This window comes from Alligator mississippiensis, chromosome 7 (genome assembly GCF_030867095.1).
Source record: "Alligator mississippiensis isolate rAllMis1 chromosome 7, rAllMis1, whole genome shotgun sequence".
NCBI lineage: Eukaryota > Metazoa > Chordata > Crocodylia > Alligatoridae > Alligator > Alligator mississippiensis.
The window spans coordinates 23654635-23678057 of record NC_081830.1 but is presented as its reverse complement, the minus strand read 5'-3'; the positions used below and the strand labels follow the sequence as shown (position 1 = coordinate 23678057).

The window sequence follows — 23423 nt, the reverse complement described above, 5'->3', positions numbered from 1 at the left end:
GACTTTTCCATTGCTAATGGCCATGAATAACTTACCCTTTTTCCTGGCCTGAGCAATAACATCTGCGGCGCTTTTGCTCATCACCTTGGTAATGTAGAGGGGGCAGTTGGTTTGGTTGGCAATGGTGATTGCCCGATTCACAGCCTCAGCTTCCACCTAAAAAACAAAGTCAGCCAGTTCAGGAAAGCATGTTCATGTATCCAGTTCTTCTGACCCACCCTATTAACACCTTTGCTTTCATAAGCACATCGGGGACACATGGCTTGAGAAGACTGGGTGGCCTTTACATGACTTCCATGCCTCCACACCCTCCTACCATGCTCCGTCTGCTGGGGCTCAAGTCCTGCACTAGGAGAATCCTCCCCAACCTGTATGAGGGACTTACAGCCTTTATGCCACTCCAGCATATTTAACAGGGGTTGAGGGGAACAAGGATGAGGATTTTTCCATGCCAAGACAGCTCATGTACCTACCAGTATCATGATTTCTTGAGTGCTGGGAGCATGCTCACACAGCACAGAGATGGGCCCTGTCCCCAGCAGGGAAACATCTACCACTAAGTTCTTTTTTTCAGCCTCTCAGATGAGGCCCCTGAGAGGAGTAAGTCCCCGCCATACATCTTCCATCAGCTGTGAAATGCTGCACCTTGTATGAAGAAAATTTCGACTTGAGACTGCCAGGCTGTGCACCCTGAAGCAGGGGATGTGCTTTCCTTGACCACATCTAACTGTGCATTTTAATTGGTTTATTTATTCAATCATTGGCTATTGCCCTTGTGCAGAGAACCAGCACGGTATCTATATGCACCACTAACATTCACCCGTATTGTTCCTAGCCATTATGAGTCAGCACATTCCTATACCACACAAAAAGTAACTGAATGTTGGCTCAGTAAAACCATCCATGTCACCGAGGGGAGATGCAGATCATCAAACTGGCTACATCTTGCTTGCTCCCCACCCCCCAGTATCCGAGTGGGGAGCACAGTGCACAGCTGCACAAACCCGCACCCTTTTTGCCCATGTAAGTAGAGGCCCTTGTAAATTCAGGAGAGCAACTGAATAAGCTGCTTTAAAAACCCAGCCCTAATATTAATCCAGCCATGGTACAAGACCTTCACAGATGCTTGGATGCCTTAATGAAGAATTTGTTCAACCCAGCCCTCAAATCTAAAAATAACATAATAATAATATTACCTCACACTCTCTGGGCCTGATCCTCCATTCCTTGCATTCCTAAGTCCTGACTCTCAACTGAAGTCACACTAGGACAGCTCTGGAGACATGCCATAAAGAATGAGGGCCCCAATGTCCCAGGTCTCAAAGCACAACTCTCTCCTAACAAGTGTGAACCTACTAAAAGACTCAAGCTGCTATCCCAGCCTTCTTGACTTCACCTGTGTGCATACATGAAATCCAAGTGGGAGCTCTAGGTTTCCTAAGGGCTGCACAGTTGCATCTCGCAGCTCCAGGTGAAGTAGCTATGTCAACATGTGGGTTCCTTGCCTTTATACAAAGAGGGAAAGAAACACACAGTTCAACTGCCTGATCTCTCCACAGCAATAAGCTGACTGCAGCTCCTGTTGACACGAGTGGGTTTTGTATCTGCACAACAGTTCTGAAATGCCAGTCCTCTGGTTTGTGCAAACCTAAACGCAACGAGTCATTTGGGGCATGTCTGTACAATGCCCCCTCTAACCCTAGAGCCACCGCCAACAAAATAACCCCAGGCACGCATTCCCACTTACATGGGTCACAGACTAGCAGTCAGGCTAAGGAACTCTTTAGCAACCTGGAGGTAGCTGATTAAGGAAGGCAGCTGTGACTTTTAAAAAACAGCCTGAGTTCTGGCACAGAAAGGGTTAAAATGCTAGGCAATGCTGGTGACTAACTCTGCCCTAGGAAAGGGCTATGAGAGCTGCCAGCTACTTAAAAAAAAAAAAAATGATATTTTAGGGCCAGGCTGGCCCACCCAAATGGAAAAGGCGATAAAAATGTTTTTCCTACAGTTTTCTCTGTGCTAAGACCAGCACTCGCAGCTGGTGGCAAGAGCCAAAGGATACCAAAACAAATCCTCTTCCTAGTTATAAGGACACAAAAAATGGATGCTGTTCTCTCGCCAACCTATACAGGCAATAGCAGCAGGTCAGCACCCACCCACTCTGGCCCCCAACTCCATGGTCTCCGTCCATTGACTTCAACGAACTGTATATACTAAAACTATCTGCTCACTCTCCCCAACTCGCATGCTCATCACCCTACACCAAGCAGAAGCTGGGAGAGGCCTGGTGAATGGCAGGTGGGCAGAGATGGTGCACTAGGAGCTCATTAAGAACATCAGGGTGGGAATCCCAGGACTCTATTACTGGATTTCCTGCTAGTGACTGGAGAACCTTGGCCTAACTTTGAACATCTGGCAAAACGGAAGAGCCAGGACTTAACTGTGGACAAGCCACTTGCAGAAAATAAATGAAGTTCTCACCTGCTCTACATCCACCTCTCTCACCGACTCACTGTAGATCCCTAGTTAGGCAGTCTCCCTCTCTCCCTCAGTTGCCCCACCCATAAAATGGGGCTAATAGTCTTCATTCATCCTTGTCAGTGTGAGAAGACAATTCTAGAGCTGATGGCCCTGCCCTTACAAGATGCCAAGTGCCTTCAGTTCCCAGTGCAGTCTGTGAGAATTGCAGCAGGTTTTAACTGCATTCAAGTTCATGTATCTGCTGCAAACAGTGGAAAGGTAGACGTAAAGCAACTAAACAAAGGGGACAGCTCATACAGAATTAAAGGCCCTTCTTCTCTGTAGGACAAACTTTTAAACAGCTGGATAGTCCTAGAGTATTTTAAGGCTTCACTTCTCTGCAGTACCGAGCACCCTCATCTTCCAAGGAACCCAACAAGAGCTAAGGGTGGTCAGGAGTGTGAACTGCAAGTGTCACAGATCCCCCCCCACTGCCAACATCTGTTACTGTTCTCCTTTGGCAAGCAGAGAAATATGTAAAGAAACAGAGAGGTGGGTGGGAAATCTGGATGCAAACGTTTGCCTACAACTTCCAGGAAACAATCCCAACCTCCAGAGCCAACTTTAACAGGGAAAAAATGAGAGGATTCATGTTCCAATTGAGCTGGGCATTGTTTCCCTCAGTCCACAGCAACATTTACTCTGAAAGATTTATGTCCAACAGTGAAATGTCTTTGGATGCTGCTTGACTGAACTGAATGGAAGAAAAATAAAGGGGGCGGAACATGTGAGAATGATCTCACCCACCAGACTTTCAGCAGGACCGCATATGGCAACATTAGCAAATCCCTAATACCTTGGAGGAACAATAACAACAACTTCAACATAATGGATGGACTTCCCAGAGCCAAACCTCCAAGGAATGACGTCTAACCTGGAGATACTGAGAGGAGCACATTACAGTGGAAAAACTCACCAAACCCTGGGACTCTTAGGCTGGGATTTTCAAAGGACTCCAAGAAAGCTAAATGCCCAACTCCTGCTGAATTTGGGCACTGAACCCCAGAGCACTTAAGCCTGGGAGGCTCCAGTGATGAAGGCCCAGGGACTTTTGAGACTTCCGAGTCATTTCCCTGCGCTGCCATATGCCTCGTGTGATCTTGAAAAAGTTACTTAGCTGTTCTGGGCCACCTTTCCTCAGTATAGAAACCAACTGGAAAAATGCTCTGAGCAATCAATTGCACAAATATGAGTGGGGGATGACTGGTTGCAAAAAAAAAAATAAAAAAATAAAATAAAAAAAGCCAAGTGCATACTAAGCTGCATTAATAGAAGTACTGCCTTGTTCAAGTCAAGGGAAATGATTCATCTACTCTAGCCAACACTAAAGGGGTCTCATCAGGAGTACTGTGTCCAATTTTGAATCCTGCACTTAAAGATGTAAAAAAATTGGAAAGAGTCCAGCAGAGTGCAAATAATTGACTGGAGGCTTAGAAAACTTGATTTACAAAGAAAGGTTGGACCATCTGGGATTATTTCATCCAGAGATGAAAAGACTGAACGGGGCTTTTGATAACAGTCTTCAAATATCTGAAGGGTGGTTACACAGAAGATGGTGACAGACTATTAACTTTAGCTGCAGGGGATGGGACAAGGAGTAATGGTCTTAAACTGCAACAAGGGAAATTCAAGCTGTGTAACAAAAGAAAAAAAAAAAACTTTCTAACTCAATCTTGCTGGAAGTTTTCAAGAGAAGGCTGAAGAGACAATTGACTGGGATGGTTTAGTCAGGAATGAACCCACCTTGACTGGGGGGCTGGACTAGGTCAGTGTTTCTTAACCAGTGGGTTGCAAGACTATTTGAAAGGGTTGAGCAAGTCCCAGAAAAATGCATGAAAGGGACTGCTTGGGACGACTGGAGGCAGCAGGCGCGTGTGCATCTGCACGTGCAGCCACACGTGGCCAGCATACAGTGAAGCCGGGTCATGGAAGCAGCCCCAGCTGCTAAATGCAGGTAAGTGTATAGGGAGCAGGGGCTGGAGGTCCAGGGGACTGTCTGGAGGGGTGTGTGTGGCACAGGGCTGGTGCCCATACACTCAAGGGCCCCCACTCGCTGCTCGAGGGAGAGTCAGGGGCAACACTCACTGCTCGCACTCTGGCCCAAGTGGGATGGGGGCAGCTGGGGGCAGGAGGACTGTGGGTCAGGCACCAACAGGACCAGTGGGGTGTGGGTCAGGACAAGCCATTGAACTTGGCAAATGGGTCCTGGTAGGAAAAAGGTTGAGAACCACTGGACTAGGTGACCTTGTGAGGCCCTTTCCAGCCCTACATTCCTATGATCCTATGAACTCTGAGACTGATGTACAGGTTCCCTTACAGGCTACCATGACAATTCTAGACAGCGCAGTACAGTAGTTGAAGCACAAGTGCTAAGTCAGACAACCTTGGCTCTGTCACAGTCCTTACTGTGGAATAGTAGGGACGTATCTTCAGCCAAAATTTTCAGAGATGTCCCTTAATTTGGGACTCCCACTTTGAGATATCAAAGGCCTCATTGCCAGAGGGGTGAACACCCAGAAGTCCCACTGGCTTGAGTGCTCATGGAGAGCTCTGCTAATGAGGCTTCAAGGCCTTGAACCTCTGGGCCATCCAAAACAAGCAGGTGCTTTTGAAACTGTGGACTATACCTTTTCTATTTCCTAGTTTTCAAAGCTGCAAGACACAGCTACTACTACTATTAAGGATCTTCATCCTGAGATCTTTGGATGGGGTGAGCTGGGAAGACAGTTTTGTCATAATCTATTATTTATAGTCAGGTGGCATACTGAACTGACTACTGCTCCCAACAGTAAATGCCCCTGCCCATCACCCCTTCTGTTTGTGAAACCCGGTGTCTCTTAGAGCATAAGAAGCAAGTGTATTTTGGCCACATGAAGCTAGGCATGAGGCTCTTACTGGCACAATGCAAAACATGACTGGAGAAATCAATAAAAACAGGAAGTTTCTCACCTCCTCAGGTCTGCTCAATACATGCCCTTCAGGGCCTGTGATCCCCAGTTCCAGAATCCTCTGCTGCTCCTAAGACAAAAAAAAAAAAAAAAGCAGGAAGAAGGCTTAAAACAACATCAACTCTGATTCTAGTAGCTAGAGGTATTTGGAAAAAGCAGATACAAGACATCTGTGCTTGCTAAAGATCACTTGGTCCTTTCCCCAAGAGTATTACAGCTGGCACCCTACATACTTCTAGAGTAACCCGACCTCTGCACAACCTTCCTGTTTCCATCACAGGTGATCACATAAACCTGTCACTTGATTTTTTTCTTCACCCCTCAGGTTTCACTCTGAGTTTGGGGCTTGAAAGTGATTAAATTATGAGGCTGCATGCTGAAAGCCTCTGAAACTTCAGGCTCTGCCTGGTTTGGCTGTGCTGTGTACAAGAAGTGACAAAGGTCAGAGACAGGCCCCAAAATATTATGGTTTTAACACTTCTACTGCAAGTCTGGCTAAAAGTCAACCAGGCATAATAAGCCCCTTTGTTCTAGGTGCTGTACAGACTTAATGTCTCTTTACTACCTCTCCTAACTGGATATGTGATATCATTACATACAGTGCCCACTTCATTATATTACTGAGTTACATCTCTGCTTTGTACATGGCACGGACTGTGCTGATGGATACAGAACCTTTATAGGCTTTAGTAATTTCATGCAGTGAGTGTGAAGAGAGGGATTTGTAATTTAAACACCAGCAGCTAATATTCTGCAGAACAAAGGGATGAGATACCTCAGCAATGATGTCACCGTTCTCAGCATGGACTTGAGCAATGGCACCAATATCACGGATTACACTCAGGACCTCATATATCTAGGAGTAAAAAAAGAGACATTTTGTTACATTGCACTCTACTGGTCTTGTAGCCATTCCTACTAGTTTGAAGCATCCTGCAAAACACAGAGAGATAGAAAATGACTGAGGTAGAAAGACCTTCAGGTGTCAGCTTCATAGCAGCACTAGAATATACTAGAATGCAACACACAGGAGATCTGGGATCAAATGTCTGGCCTCCTTGGTAAAGAGCTTTGAGAGTCACAGGTGGGAAATACTTTATAAAGACCTGGCTACTGTTCTATTACGATGTAGAGAGCAACACTGACAATCTGGCAACAGGTGTCTCAGGCTGAGAAATCTGCAAGTGAGGAACCTAAGACAGTGGTCACTTATTTTGACCACATAATGAATACAAATAGCTTCTTATTTGATTTCAAGTGATGTCCACACACTCCACCCTCTCCTTTTTGGAAGCAAAAGCCTCCTCTAACCTGTACAGCTCCATACTGAAACCTGCCCAATGACTGATGCGTGTCAGGAGAAACTGTATGGGAAATTTCTACTGGTCCCAGTGATTTCAATGGTAAAACCCTAAAGTGCTTGTTCAACTAAAAATCCATACAAAATAAAAACCTGCAGCTCCTTACACTGAGTTTTAAGTTCTAGTGTAACACATGCAGCACATACCAAGGCCATGGATGAGGACATTTGCAACGCTAACTTCAATAGGTTTTTTACACAGGTGTAAGTTTTTACAAGACCCAGAGTGAACAGGTGAGTTCCTATTCTGTGATAGCTATTCATGCTGTGCCCTACTACAAATTCTGGCCACTAGATAGCAAGGGAGCAGATAACAGCCTGTTTCCATTGAGGAAATAGCAAACCTGGGATGGAAGCAGACAGATGACACACATCCCAGTGTAACTTATACCAGTGTAATTTGACTCCTGATTTTCCTGAAGTAATTGTACACTGGTCTTAAAGACATTACCCCGTCCACCCACTCCTTATTTACAGTGGTGTGAACCCTGGCAGAGCTAGTGTAAATGTTAACCACTTATGCTCTTAGATCCAAAGGTTAATGGTTCAGTCCCTCTGATTACACTACTGGGGTGGTATTACACATGCAGAGACCACAGATTAATGAAGCTTCAGGCCAGAGGGGATCATTAGATCATGAAGCTTAACTTGCTACATAGCAAACACAGGCCATTAATTATAACCCCTGTACTGAGCCCAGGAACTTGTGTCTAGCCAAAATATAGTTTGAGATGACTGAACTGTAACATGTGAACATCAAGTTTTCCTACCTGTGAGTCAGTGAGCTGAAAGCGATCTTTGAAGGCCATGTAAACCAAGAAAGAGTTCACACCTAGTAGGAACAAAACAAAAGACATTAGCTAACTACTGAACACCCCCAGGAAAATAAAAAGCAGCTCAAAACACTTGGCAGTGAGAAGAAATGGTAGATAAAAATAAATAAATAAATTGCACTCTGTTGCCAACTACACATACACTTAAACAGATCACAATGTGAAGCCAGCATCATCTTAACCATGTGGCATTTATTAACTCAGCTGATGAAAATGATGGAGCCTGCAGCGTAGGAGAGGGGACAGCTAAGCCCTTAGGGCTCCACTTAACATTGAAAAGGAATAAATCTTTGCATTCGGCTCAGTGGGAGGTTGACCTAAAAAAAAAACCAAAAAAAAAAAAAAAACCCACCCCAACAACCCCTCCTCAAGCAGCAGACTCCCTCAAGCAGCTGTGAGACCTGGCTGCCTGCAAGAAGGCTGGGAAATTTTTAACTGAAAGCAAGTCCTCCTATAAAAGCACAGTGCAAACCAAAACAGGGAGAGACCAGTGGGCCTCCCCTTCCTGCATTTTCCAGCACACAGTATGGTAAAAATCCTGAACCACCTTGTGTGGGAAAACCAACCTTAGGCTATAAAAGGGTTTTCTGGGGTTTTCTGTTTTGTTTTGTTTTGTTACCACAAACAGGATGGAAAACTTTCCAAGCCTGGGGATGAAACATCAAGGAAATGAGAGATAGGAAAAAACAATGAAGTCATCCTGCTTGCTCCCCACCTTCACGTACCAACACAGGATTGATGCTCCTGTAGCCAATTCTTCACTCGCTCACAGGAGTTGAACTCTGGGGACTTCCTGGCTGACTGTGCCCCTGCATTTCCCCTGCATAATTCACCATAGGAGTGAGTTTATACTACATGAGGCCAGTAGGTCTTGTCCCGACTAACATGAGAAGCAGCAGCCCACAGCAACCAGGGACAAGACCACCATACTCATCTCCTATCCCCTAAGCAGAGTCCTTAGTGCTTACCTGCCTAGATGTAGAATAGCACCACTGGTTTCCCACTCCTGCCTTTTACAATACACTCGCTTCATGTTGTCCCCTACAAGTCTACCTCCTGACATCCCATGTGCAAACTGAAACCAGGCACCATTCTGATCTACCATTACTTTACCCCAAGCATATTTATTTTAAAGGTAAAATAAAATCACTGGCAATGGGTAGTTTAAAAAAAATGGGGGTTGTCTCCCCACTCCCTTGACACTTATTTTTTTCTTTAATTCTCCCAAACTTACCATGGTCTTTCACGAGGGCTTCCATCTCCTCCTGAACACCTTTATGCCACTCTGTGATATCCACGTGGAGGGAGTAGTCGCAGCAGGATTTGCTATCCGCCCATTCTCGCCACTGGTCAAACGCGGTGAGCAGGCTGGACCCTGGCTCTGGAATTACGTGATCAACTGAAAAGCAAACAAGCATGTGCAGTAGTAAGTGTGTGTGACAAAAAGGTTTCAATAGCCATCTAAGGTGCAGATCACACTTTCCACTGGCTACTGAAATACAAACTTCTTATCCCATTCTAGAGCAAATGCAAGCTTGAAGACGCTACATTTTCCCACTCTACAATTTGATTCCAAGCAAAATCAGGAGGAAAGAGCTGAATTACTACAGATGGCTTCACTGCCATATTATGGGAATGAGTCAAACAATTCCTAGTTCAAAGCCCATGCAGGGAACTCGAACTGTTGCAGAGAACTGCGTAAACATTGCTTCCCTATTACCTATTAGGCTGAGAAATGAACAATGGGATGGGTAATAACCCCTGAAGCATCTCTCAGTCACTTTCAATAACCAAACAGCAATTTATGGAAATGGGAGACTCCTCCCTAGCTTGCTCCTGTGGCCATACGGCTGAGGGCAAGTGAAACTCAGAGGCAACCAAACCTCAAGCCTCTGGGCTTGGGCCTGCATGTAGGATCCCCACCTAAGGATTTTGAAGCATCTGAAGCTCCAGGCAGGGGTGGAAGATTCTTGCTGGTAGCAGGGCAACATATGGTTCCTGAATGACTCATAAATTTGGAATTGGATTTGGCTGATTTGACTTAAAACATGAAAAAAATGTTCTTAAAAATAAAAAAACAAAAACAACCCGGTGCCCTCTGAGAAGCTGGGGAAGGTACCCTAGTAAGTTCCAAATATCTCCTTTATCACATGCCATACTAGCCAGTAGCTCCAACAGTGGGTCAGGAGATTGGGCTAAGCATTATACAAACAGGGGGAACAAGTTCCTAGGATATTTGCTGAGCATGTGCAATGACAGGACCCAGTTTGAATGCCTCTCTATAGATACTATTGAGACGTATCCTGTGCAATCCCTCCAGGCAACCAGGTCCAGAGCTAATAAAGTCTTTATAAACCAGAAGCCCAGGATCACAGTTACAAACTACATGCGTTAATGATGAGCAGCCTGGACTAGAAGGCAGGAGATCTTGAAGTCTATTCCTAGATCTACCTGTGGCAAGGCACCTCTTCTCTATGCTTCATTTTTTCTTCCACATCCCAACAACTCTGGAATGGGATCACAATGCAGGAAGCTAAAAGAAAGTAAGGAAAGTACACAGCATCTCAGGGCTGCACAGGTCTCCAACTGAGCTAACCTAGGGTGTGAGGAGGGAACTGAAGCAGGTGAGGGGAGGACTTGGCAGATTTTACTTCAGGCCAAGGGGAAAAAAAAGAAACCTGCTCAGTTACTAGCTGAGAAATTGAGCAGTTTATTTTTAACATTATTGTTTGGGATCGGGGCTGCAATCAGTTCAGCAATAAGCTTTAAATTAGGGTTAAGTGGAAAAGCTGAAATAAAAAACAGCATTCCTCTGGTTCTGTTAGCTTTTGTTGGATCACAAAACTCTGGTGAAGTGGCCAAGGAAGCCTAGATTTACATGTGGGGAGGTTATCAAGCCACTGCAAAGACACCATCACTTCTAAATGACTTATTTGCTGCAGTCATCTAAATATACAACAGTGTCCTCAAACTATCTGAGGAGCAGATGCTCCAAGAGGGAAAGAGGACTGTAAAAAAGCAACCATTCTTACTGCACAAATTAAAAACCTAGGCTGGCTCCTCTGCTCCTGGGGTATGTGACTAACTGAATAGTGTTTTGGTTAAAGGAGCTGTGCTGCAGCCAAATGCATGGAGCAGGCCTACAAAGAGTGGGATGCAAGGCCTCCCTTGGTCAGAGAGAACACTCAGCTTGGACCTCTTTGTGGTCTGGGTGGTCGCTGGGCACCAACCCCTTGTCCTTATATACCTGCAGGAACCCTACAAAAGGGTCCAGGCAGCCCTGGCTCCCGGGCTGGCCAACCTGGATTTGTGGCCTAGCTCCTGGAACCCTCTACTTCTGCATCATGAGTAGAATCACAGCTTAGATCAGCAGTGGCCATGCACTATCTAACCATTGGCTACTTCAAATGCTGAGGGGACAAGAGCCAGACCAAAGGCAGGGAAAGGAGAAGGGGTATAGGGGCAGGATTAGGATCCAATAAGAGAGTGAGGGGCCTAGAGGCCTGTGGGGAGGGTAAGGAAGAAACTGAGAATGGCAAGGCAAGACTGGAAGCCCAGTGGTGGTGACCAGGACTGACTGCTGGGGGGTGAATAAGAGGACTGGGAATCAGTGGGCCAGGGAGACTGGGGAAGGAAGAGGACTGGCAGGAGCTGGACAAAGTCAGACTGAGAAAATGAACCAGGGAGATGGAAGACTTAGAAAGATGCTAAAGAGACTGTACAGGTGGCCTAGCAGACAAGTGGCCAAGAAAAATAGACTATGACTCTGCAAGAACCAGAAACCACAGGGAAGGCATGCCTGGACATGGCAAAAGAGCCTCACTGGATAAGGAGCTGAAAAAGGCATAACTGGAACTGACTGGGCAAGGAGACTGGCACAGGGATGAGAATCCAGCCACAAGCAAGACAGAAGTCTGGGACAGACACTTTGCCTAACTCTGTCCCCACTAAAGCCAGCTCTTCAGATCATGCTTTTTTGTTACCTAAAGATGACCTCTGTTGATTGAGGTGGCAACAATGTCCAGAAAGCATAATGCAAGTCTAGAGTGCTACTGCCACTCACACTGGACCCACTGTGCCCGTGATGGTGATCAACACAGCCTATGCATATCCACAATGTCTTCAAGACTGTCAAACCATTCTCTGTCCTGCCGCAGATTCGCTACAATTTCTGCTGGATCAAACACTGTAACATGCTACTAAAGCATGGTTAGAGAGAAAGTGTGTATTAAAGCCTTTCAGGTATGAGTGGGACAGCAGAAACCTTGAGTAGATCCTTTACAAAGAAACACAGAGGAGTTTTTTTCACCCAGATCACAGACAGCAGCAATAAACCAGACTCCTGTATCAGAGTTCAGGGCTTTACCCATCCTTCCTCTGACTCTAAGCTGTAATTAGGCAGGGGAATCTCCTTTTTAGGCACACAGGTTTGAAAACGCAGGCCAAGAGTCCTTCTGCACTGCAGGTCTGCCCACTAATATAAAGGGCACCAATAACAGTATGAAGTTGGAAGGCTGGGCTGCTGCACATTCAGCTGAAATGCTGCATGCAAGTGCAAAGCATTAGTAACAGTATACACCAGGAAATGCTGCTCAGGGCACCAAGGGGTTAACACCATGCAGCTCCAGATTCCAGCACAAAGCCCCCAGGAATGACTCTGGTGTCCAGAATCAGAACTTTATCACCATCTTATTTCATGTGCTGCCCAACTATGAGTAATAGTAGTGGGGGTAGGGGAGAGGAGGAGCACTATCTGATCTCTGGCAAAGTCCAACCACAGCTGGTTATAATAAGGATAAGAAAATGGAGGTAGCAGTGCACATGTGAGAGAAAGTCTACTCCAGGGATTAGGAACATCTTGCAAGGAAGCAGAGCTGCTCACACATCATATGGCACTTCCCTCTAATTCTCTGCCAGTGCATGGTTACACGGACTCGTGGTACTGGCTTACTCAAACCTAGGAACAGCCATCAATTGACTGTCATCGTAAAAATAATATAACACTATGAAAAAGTCACCTCAGCAGTTCTTTGCAAGCCAAAAGATGTTCACCTCTGTGCTGATTTTGATTGTGCCTAAGGACAACCCAGTGACAGAGTCCCATTGTGCTGAGCTCTGTACAAACGGGAAATAGTAGATGCTCCCAGCCCCAAGGCACTTGCAATGTAAGATGACCAGACAGCCCACAGCAGGAGATGGTGGACCATGTACTGCAGCATGCAGAGACTCTGATAACAGGTACATTAGAAACACAGGACAGATGTAGGTTAGGCAGCACTTCCAGACCAGACATGTTTACAACCAGCACTGTACTATATTGGTCATTATGATCTGGCTCCAGTGACAGAAGAACATTGATCAGACAGACCCTTTGGCTTTTAATTTGTTACATTTTAATGCAGTGCAAAATTAACTTGTGGAACTTATTACCACAGGAGGCTGTATAGGGGCAGATAGTAGAGCCAGGTTCAAGAAGGGACTGGACAGATTCATGGGGGATAGATCCATTAATAGCTATTAAACAGAACAGTCAGTGATGTCAGAAACAGGATACTGGGCAAGATGGATCAGTCTGACCCAGTGCGGTACTGCTTATGTTCTTATATATTCTCTGGTTCAGTTCTCAATTAAATAGTGTTGGCTGAAACAACAACATCAAGGGAATAAATCATGGCTGAAACTGGGACCTAGGACAAAACCAGAACATTCAGCGAACTCCTCAAAGGGCAGGACAAGACCAGATTGGGCCTAGGCCTGGTTTTGCACTGATGAACTATTCTGATTAAGGATGTGTTTTTACTAACTTAGTTAAGACAGTATCACCCTACCACAGACTCTGATACCATTATAAAGGGACCAGTTTGGTATACTGCCCTCATGGCATCTTCATGTCAGTGCAAATAATAAAACATTAGAGTGGTTCACATCAGTATATTTAAAACAGCATAATCTTTGTGTCTAGGCAAGACCTATGAACCAAGGCAATGGTATTTTCCAGGTGTCATTCACATGCAGATGAAATCTTGGTATTTCAGCCCAAGAAGAGCTTTAGAAACACCCAATATAAACCGAAAGCATTAGCCTAGAGCTACTCCAGATTCAAATGCTACTTCAACTGTCCCATCTCCAGCCACAGCAAGGAAGGACCAGCACATTTTATGCTTTGGGAAGATAGCAAGATAAAAGCAGGATGTACATAGTCCTCTCTCAGATCCCAAAACTGAAAAGGGTCCTTAGAGAAGTGATGCTTTTAGGACTCAAGGCACTCCTCATTAGACTTGAGGCATCCCTTGGAAAATGCCAGCTCTTAGTTTTCATTCATTTTTTGACTACAGAAAAATAATGGATGAATTTTTCCAATGTAAAATCTCACCAAGACCACAGCAGATCAGAATGTTTTTAACACTGTGGATTCCTATTTGAAATCTCTGGGCTCATCTTGTTAATCATGTTTGCTATGGCACCCTGGTCAAGAATCACTGTCTCAGAGGTTTCTTCAAACTTGTTAAGACAACAATAAAAGTCCCATATAAATTGTGTGTAGAGCCACCGAAATCTCTTCAGTAGCAGTTAGCCATGCTAGTTAAATAAGACTGGCTCCTTCACCTTGAAATTAAGGACCAGGTAGCATACCTTGAATAAAGAGCTGCTCTCGCTACTTGTGGTATAAGCCCCACTTCTATTACTGCTGATGGGAGGTGTGCCCATACTCAAAAAAGGAGATTACTTTGAGGCTTCAATGGAGCTTGCTGGCTCCAGAAAGAACAAAGGCTCTCTCTTTCATATTGCTCCACTTCGGACATTTCGAGACATTTATGAAAACCGGCCTGCCTTCTTTCCCACAGCCTGAGCTTCCTCCGATGACCTTTGGGCATTATCTGCTCAAGGACCTCAGATTCAAGGTCTGCTGACTCAGTAGGACGTTAAGAAATCCAGCCGTGGGGCTCACCCCAGAGGCTTCCCACGTGAAAAGCAGTGTCCCATCTCGATCCCACTGACGAATCTGTCTCCAGGGAGCCCTGCTGTTCGTGCTGTTTTTAGTTTCTCTCCTTTGTTTTGGAAGCAAGGAATGTTCAGCTCCTGAAGCAGCCTGCGGCGCAGCCACTTCAGATACATTCAAGAGAAACTCAACAGATGCCATTACTAGCACTACTTTGCATTTATTTGTTGCTGTGATTTTTCTCTGCATCCACACTCAGCTGTTTTCCTCTTGGCATCTATTTATGCTGCACAAGTGATGCAAACTTGAATTTTTTTTTTAAGAGGAGACTGTCAATGCAGTCTGAGTGCAACATTTTTTTTTTTTTTTAAAGAATGAATGGTGATAAAGCCATAACACCCCAAGATAAAACCCTCCCTTGTGCAGCAGTTCAGTGCCCATCAAGCACCTCATGCCTTCTGGAACAGGTCGCAGCCCCTCATCTGGAATCCTAATCCTGAAGATCTTGTTCATGTGCTATTCAGGCCTTATTTAGATGCTGTCTGCAAGCAAAATAGAGAAACCCAAAGCAAGGACCTCAGCATTTCAACCATAATAAACAGAAATTGTCCCTAGGAGTTAGGTATAGCCTTCTCAGATCCAGAATTCAGCACCCATCATGCAACAGAAATACTAGGAGGAAACTAACTATACTGAAAAGGAAACTGTTACCATGGCCCCAAAGCAGGAAAAATATAAACCCCACTGCACAGTTGAAAAAGAGGACTAGTTTTAATTCTGAATCATCAGGGTTAGGTACTGCAAGAAGCACTATTTTGCTTAGTAAATACAACTTCTTTTAAAATCAATGTGGATACCATGTTAACAACACAAGGCACCAGATTTTAAGTTTAAGGGTTTAAATGTGTGCCCAAATACCTGCTTAAAGCACCAATAGATTTATTAGGCTGCTTGAAACATCCCAGCCCCAATCCTCAAGACCTTCCCTCTGATTCTCCTATTACAGGCCCTGCGTCGTTTCATGACGCTCTGCTTACAAGGTGCATCTGTTCTTACTCCCAAACATCCCAGCCTCCGCCCCTTTCACCCACATATCCATTGCCGTCTTTCCGTCTCTCTAATGCTCCCTCTCTCCCTCCTTGTACAATTTAATCAGCTCAAGATTAAAACCAGACAATAAGCCAAAGTGAGACAACAACGCAAACCACTGTTAGCTTATCTGTGTGGCTTTAACGTGCCAGAGCTGGCATCGAGCCATACTGAAATGTTACGTGTCCTATGAGCATCAATAGTTGAATGCCGTGTGGGGGAGAGATAACAGCCATTAGTGCATCGGGAAGTATAAAGCAATAACAAGGCTCTGTGCTAAATAAAGAGGGAAAAGTGCAGGAGAGGAGTGGATCTGAAGGGAACCTTTCAAGCAGAACCATCTACAAGGGGGAAAAAAACTAAGGAAAATATAACAACGCTTGTTTAACATGAGCATGAAAATCCAAGTAGGCTGAGTGCAGTGGTAGCAAACATGCCATTTTGCAAAGTGCTGTTGTATATTATGTACTTATTAAAGCATAGTAGCTAAAAAAGCAGCCTTATAAAACTTTACCAGGTTGCATTATTCCTCCCCCATCCACAAACCATACCCAAATTTTAAAAATGTGTGTATTATAAAATGGCATTATAGCATTTGAAGAGTATGGGCACAGCTTTTAAAACCGTCACTTCATAAACTGCATCACATACTTCCTGGTTTCTCTTACTGGCTCTGACAGCCCTTCTGTGGTTTTAGTGGTCCCTTTGGGGATTTTCTATAGTGCTCAAGCTCAGAAGAAGTGGCCAGATTTTTGAGAGAGCACAGCCTGCTGCTTGCATACTCAGTGCTCGGGTGTTATTTAAAACCTAGTCCCTGCAAGACGTGTCTGAGAATTCAGGCCTAGTTTGTCTGCTAGCCACAGATCTCCAAGTGTTCAATAAAACGATGTATGAACTAACTCCAAGCGTTCAATAAAACGATGTATGAACTAACTCAGAATGCCCTCTGGCATTATCCCCCATTTACAGCTAGAAAAAATAAAATCATGAGGCATACAAAAATTAAAGGCCTTATTTTTTAATGCAATCTATAATTTGGGGTAAATCATCTTGAGGCCAGAGGCAATGTTTGCAGAAGTACCTACATCCTACTAAGAGCCAACAGGATTTAGGCTCCTAATGCTATAGTATTTGATCCCCTCACCACCTTTAATAAATTGACTCTCCTAGGACTCCTATGGGATAAGGCAGTGCTATAATCCCCAGCACTGGAAGCCCAGAGGGACTAATGCCAGTCTACCAGCCTCCATATCATGCCTGGGAAAGGTGCCAAGCAGGCACAGCGTGGCAGTGGGGCAAGTGCCCACAGCCGCTCTCAAGCTGACCGTGCCGCTTCACTTCCAGGACTGGGTGTGCTCCGAGCCGGGTGGGTGGGACACAATACTTGACAGCAGGGCCGGACCGGGCTGTGTGCACAAACTGTAAGTAAGCTGCCTACGTCACACTGGAAGCCTGTGTAGGACTGCCAAGCCTTACCCTAGCACCTGAACACTATGCCATCTTTCCTCTGCAGACCCAGGCTCAGCTGGTTACAAGAAGCCGCTCAACACAGCTAAAAGTATCAACAGGAAAGGAGCGTGGAGCCTGGCCAGCATTCACAGAGCACTTCAAACAACAAAGCTACATTATAGGTCTACAAGGCACTTGGATGTCCTCACAGAAAAAGCAGCAGAACAGCCGTATCATTTTTCCCCCCCCACTGCCATAAATTAGCTCATGAGCAACTCCACTGCCTTTCCAGTCCTTGGTGTGCTTGACAGTTCGATTCTTTCAACCACTGCTTTTTCATCAACAACGTTTTTTGGATGGATCTTGTGCTGGGTGGGGAATAATGGCTTTATAGTTTCCTGCTATTGTGGCGCAATAATTTTTTTTCTCTTTAGCATCCTGCTTCGTTTTCAAGAGACCTCGATTTGCCTAACAACCTTTTCCTGACATGTCTATTAATAGCATTCCATTCTCATTTCCACCCAGAAGTGCTTTTCAACTGGACTAATCGGCTGTCATCTAAAACACATGTGAAATTCTCCTCCACACCCATGTTCGGCTGGTGAACAAATAATGACAGAAGAAGCATAAAAAGTATTTGATGTGTAAAGTATAAAAGCCAATTAGAACCTCCAATTAGGAACCGTGTCAAATTTTTTGCACATTACAACACCATGCGTCTAAGCTTCTACCTCCCATATAAAATATCTTCCCCCGTACAGGCCAGATCAAAGCTCCCACTAACTTTATACATGCTTATTATTTAAGAGGAGTTAATAAAGTGCACCTCCTTAAAAGGAATAAGTTGCATCACTAGCAGGAATATTTCCTCAAGTCACAAACATTAAACAGTGGCCTGATTATTATAAACACATCTACATTTTAAGAATTGATAATGCTACTTAATCTTCACAGCAAAGGTTGCTGCTGCCTCTGATCAAGTTTATTGGCTTGATGGAGTTGCACAGTTCTTTCATTAAGCTCCTTCAATGGCAAGTGTAATTAAAGCCAGTTCCACTAATTGCCTGATTCCATGTAGGAATCAGGAGGTGCTGCTACCCCCAGAGTGACATTCATCTGACTCAGCAGTTTCTCTCTGGTTAATAGAATCACACCAAGGAAAAGGAAGGCAAAAAATCAAGCAGCCCAACGACTCCTTTCTAGAAGGATTAGTGGTTCAAGTGCCTCAGTTTGACACCCCTCAAAAAGGTCATAATTCAAGAAGCGCATCTGCCCTCCAAAAATCAAGCCCTAAAGAACTTCATGTTCAGCCCCCAAAATAACTATTCACTTCTGAGGATTTAAGTCAGGGTCATTTTCCACCTAATGAAAATCCTTTACACTTTTAAGGCCTAATTCTACCCTAAGATTCTCTCCCCCAATCCCCCACGAGCACTTTTTATCCAGGCTTCAAACTCTCTACTAAATAATCTTCATAACAGTCCTGTGAGGACTTCAGTTTGCAGCTCAAGAAACCGTACAGAGTAGTTCTTGTCCACAAACACAAGCTCGTGCAAAAGCCAAGAACACCAAGGCATTTGGACATTAAAGTCCCTTGTTATAACCTCTGCAACATGCCTCCCACACAATTTCTTAGCTACACAATCCCCAATACTAGGAACACAAAGGGATTATGTGATATGAAGCACGAGCAAGTGACAGAGAGAAACTATAAGACTCTTCCAAAGAGGGTCACAGAAAGCGAAGCAGGAGGATGCTTCTCAGAGACCTAAGGATTGTGGGCTAGGTCCTCAGCTGGTAATGACTTCACTAGAACAGTACTAGTTTATGCTCTTAATCCTGCAAAGAGATGTTTAGGCTCTGACCACAGAGCCAGCTTTTCCTCCTTTGTGCCTTTTTCCTAGTGTTTTAGACCCGAGGCAGAAAGGCACAAGTCTGAGATGAGTCTTGCAGTTCCCCTACAGCGTATATTTTGAACATGATGGAAGACCATTGGCACACGTGGCCGTGGGGAAGAAGAATCCACACAAAGAATGCTCTTAACATCCTGGATTTTAAACCTATTCACAGCAGTTGCATCACCCAGCCAGGAACATAGCACAAAACACCAGAGATTTGGTGACCTGCACCTTTCCCAAACATTAACTTTTTTAATGGAATTCAACTAGTTTCACAAGAGAAATAACAAAATGCTCTGCACAGGCCCAGTCACTGTGCAACGGTGATACAATTGCTTATTTGTATGCTTCTGCTAAACTTATCTGAGGGAAGGCAGAATTAATGAGGTTGCATGTTGTGCTGTCTCTGCCTAGATTTAAAAAAAATAAAATAAAAAAAATCAGGAACTGGACCAGATTCAGAAGAACATGAAATGTCTATGCTACAACAATTAGTCTTAGACTGCAATGCTCTTTTATTCCCCAACTGATGTCATGCTGGGTTGTGGATATTCCATTTGCTTGACTATATCCAAAATACATGAATAATAATGTCTTTTGGACTCGAATGTAAAGAACAATAGAGGGCCATATGTCCAAACAACAATTAATTACCCTCTTCTGCCACTGAAATATTAAATATCCAGATCACAGGAGAAATGAAAGCCCAGTTTCTTTATAGTATAAATTTATAGGGCCTCTGACCGGGATCTCGGGGGGTAATTGTGCTAAAAGAGGAATGGAGCTAAGTTCAAAAGGGATCTTTCAAGGGATTCAAAAGATTTTTTTTTTTTTTTTTACCACAGTTGAAGCCCATGAAAAAGTATACAATACTTCAAATGCCATATAAAACGGACTGAGACTCTTTGAGGGATGTTTATGAACAAGAGCAAGAGCATGTGAATCACTCTTTGGGGCCTTGGATTTTAAGCCAAGGTAAAATAAGATGAACAGTTTTCAAGGGGTAGAAGTGAATGTAAAAGCACTGGAGAACAAAGGGGCACCTGATGCAAGTCTGTTTAGCTCCTCTGAGGTCAGCCTAGTCCAGCTGTGCCAGATTTTTAACCAGCTGAGAGTCTAGCCCAGAGGCGGGCAATTATTTTGGGCAGAGGGTCACTTACTGAGTTTTGGCAAGCCATCGAGAGCCGCATGACAAGCAGCCAGGGGTAGATAAAAATTAATTTTCTGAATTTTTTAGGGGCCCCATGGGCCCCATAAAACGACCTGGTGGGCCGCATCCGGCCCACGGGCCACATTTTGCCCGCCCCGGTCTAGCCCAAGCTCTCCTCTCCACTAGTGAAGTGAGCCTGGGTTTATGTTAGCGTCCCTCAAAACAGAATGTGGCTTCCAAGCACCCTTTCCTCCCCTGGTGCGGGCTCCTGGGTTATCTGAACCTAGGAGGAACAGACCAGAAGAACAACCATGTCTACAATGGGAAATGACAATGGCTCTCACATAGTTCTCTAACTGCTCCAGGAATATGAAGAGCAAGATTATTTCCAAAATATAAACAAATACTGGGGAAGATCTGAGGAACATAGGGATTCACATTTTATTGGGTATGTCTACATGTACGCTGGACTGCGCAGTTGTTACTGCACAGTCACAGCGCCACATAGGTCATTTCTGATGGTACTGCACAGTAGCAGCCGCATCACAGTTTGTGCTCGCCAACGCTATGTCACCATAGCTCGCTGCTACAGCAAGATAGCATCTTGTGTAGACGTGCCCACTGACAACTTAGAGGATTGGAAAAAGGTTTCCTTACTGAAACATTCCTTTGCCTCTGTATAATCTCTATATAAATCTCCCCTCACTGAACGCAGACTACACAATTCCTCCTCTTGCAGCTTTGGGTAAGTGATCTCATACTCTGGGGAAGAGTTCTGGGGAAGTGTCAATACCCTTCTTTGCTACTGTGAATCAACTAAGGACACCGATTCTGTTCTCAGTTAAAAACTGCTGACTACAGCACAGATAACACTTGCCCAGTTGTGGGTGCAGGCAACTCACACTTTTTATACAGGGCACAGTTTTTAATCATGAATGCCTTAGGAAGAAAGTGTTTGATTCAGTGCTCGAGTACGGCATGCACCCATTTTCTGCACCTTTCAAGTATCTACTGGCCTCTTATTAGTTTTTGATGTATAAAGTCTTCACTGGCCTGGGACCTGGCACTTAAATTGCCTCTTCCACATGCTCTTTGTTTAAAACAATAACAAGTAAAATCTTTGCTAAAAATCTGTAATTGTGCTTATGCCTAAACTCATGATGGCTTCAATGGGGTGTGCAAAGAATGATCAGACACAAAAGGGCACACTCTGACCACTTCCAGGCATGATCATGCTAGATGGAAAAAGCTCATTTATATTCCTCAAACGTTTCTCCTTTGCCTTCTCTGTGGTGGGAAACATTAAAAAAAAAGAAAAAAAAAAAAGGAAATAAGCCTCAGAGAGAAGAGAGGGCTGTGTGAAGTTGAAGCAGCCATCCAAAGCAAGCTGGCTGGGAAAGGAGTGAAAAGCAACTGCCTCACATCAAGCAGATCCAGGCCTTAAAAATTCAATTTCCTATTGAAGATAGCACTGCTCGCAACCTAACAAAATCATCCAGCATTTGTCTGAACACATTTCCAAGTGAAAAGTACTGCATCTCCCACTAAATGTTATACGCTCACTTTCCCAGCAAGCAAAGATAATTCTGAACCAGGAAAGTTAGAAGCTGTCAGTCAACAAGGATAATTCTTGCCAAGTCAAGCTGACACGAAGGTGAAAGTAGTCAAAGGATGGAACATCAATAGCAAGGCAAATACTTCTGCCGAGAGGCACAATGCACCTAACAGTCCAGGCGCACTTCTCATTGTAAGGCTTTGTCTTAGGCTGGAAAGGCTGCAGACACTAATGGCATTAACATGCAGCCCCTAAATTCAGCACTAGGTAGAACAGGGTGATGCGGGGTGCATGACCAGTGCCTCTAGATGCCACTGCAGTAAACAAACTGCTTGATACCAGCTGAGGACCAGCTAAAAATTGGCTGGCTAGAAAACATGTCCTGGATAGTGCTGCTCCCGGTGTCATTCATGAGAAGAGGGGCACTGGCCAGAAGAGTGCAACAGAAATATTTGGCAACAGCTCTCTGAAGAAAGTAGCAGGAGCTACCTGCCTCCACCCAGTGGGAAAGAAGCTTTTATGCTCCAGACCATTCTGTGGAAGACGAGGGATTAAGTGCTATTTCATAAACACATGACATGGGTTACTTCTCTTGAGAGGCTGCCAAATCCCTCTTTTCCAATGCACGGAAAAATTTAGGTCAGCTCTCCACTTGCATCTTCAGCGTCAGTAACGCTGGCCTTTCAGGGTTCATCTGCTCCCAGCTCAAACAGTGCATCCAGCAACAGCACACATAGCACAGATTTCCCTCATTCTTTCCTATTCTTCTCTTCAGCAGCCAGAACTATGCCGGGGCCTGGACAAAAACAGGGCAAGTCAGACATTAACTGAGGTCAAATTGACCTGCTTTTGTTAATTGGTTACAAATTTGCTAAAGGTTTTCCAAAGAAACTTGGGAGTGGGGGCATGTTTCCAGGATAACAGTCTTAGGGGAGGAAGGAAATTAAGGGATGGAAGTGGCTTCTTTAGGAGCAAACCACACTCTGAGTCAGTGGTTTTGAAAGACTTGGACCCAAAACCAGATACTGCTGACTTCAGAGGTGTCCACCTTTGAGAGCTACAACAGGAGAATGACCCAGAGGCTATAGTGCTACTCTGGGACTCAGGAAGGTTGGGTCAACAACCTCCCTGATCCAGCACAGACTTCTGGATCATCCTCAGGCAAGTCACTTAGCTTCTCCATTCTTCTTCTGCGGTGGTAATAAACACTCCTTCCCTACAGCTCAGAGATGCAATGATACCTTAAAATTTGTGAGTTACCCACAGGTAAGTGCAGGGGGGTCAGATGCAAACCAAAATGTGGAGTGCTACTATCTCTGTGCAAAATGAGAAGCAACAGAGCCCTGGGAATCAAAGCCACCAGTCTTCAGGTTCTACTTATCCAGAGCTACCATCAATAAAGGTAATAGTTTCTGCTCCTTCCTCCTCCTTAAGAGCAAGTTGAATCAGACACAGTGAGCCCCTGCACATAACCTAATGACTGCCACAGTCTATTTTACATCACCAGCCTCCAAGTTCTTCCTTCTCAGAGAGCCCATTCCTTCGAGTGGCTGACGGACGAGAACAAAACAACCACTCCACATGGCCCAGTGCAAAAGAAATGCACTTAATATATGCTGGTGAATAAACAGCTGTTTCCTTCTGTGCTAATTGGCAAGAGCCACTAAGGGCTTTGTGGATT

The 23423-nt window shown here is 44.7% G+C and overlaps 1 protein-coding gene across 2 annotated transcripts in view; it reads right to left on the bottom strand.

Annotated features, from left to right (window-relative positions):
* Positions 1–23423, bottom strand: part of DPYSL2 (dihydropyrimidinase like 2) — a 68040-nt gene that overhangs the window by 14524 nt on the left and 30093 nt on the right. For both annotated transcript variants that reach the window (XM_006264048.4, XM_006264047.4), the window contains exons 4-8: positions 8896–9060; positions 7599–7660; positions 6244–6324; positions 5470–5538; positions 36–156 (exon numbers count right to left, since the gene is read on the bottom strand). In XM_006264048.4, the coding sequence (XP_006264110.1) occupies positions 36–156; positions 5470–5538; positions 6244–6324; positions 7599–7660; positions 8896–9060 (498 nt within the window). The remainder of the gene's footprint in view (positions 1–35; positions 157–5469; positions 5539–6243; positions 6325–7598; positions 7661–8895; positions 9061–23423) is intronic.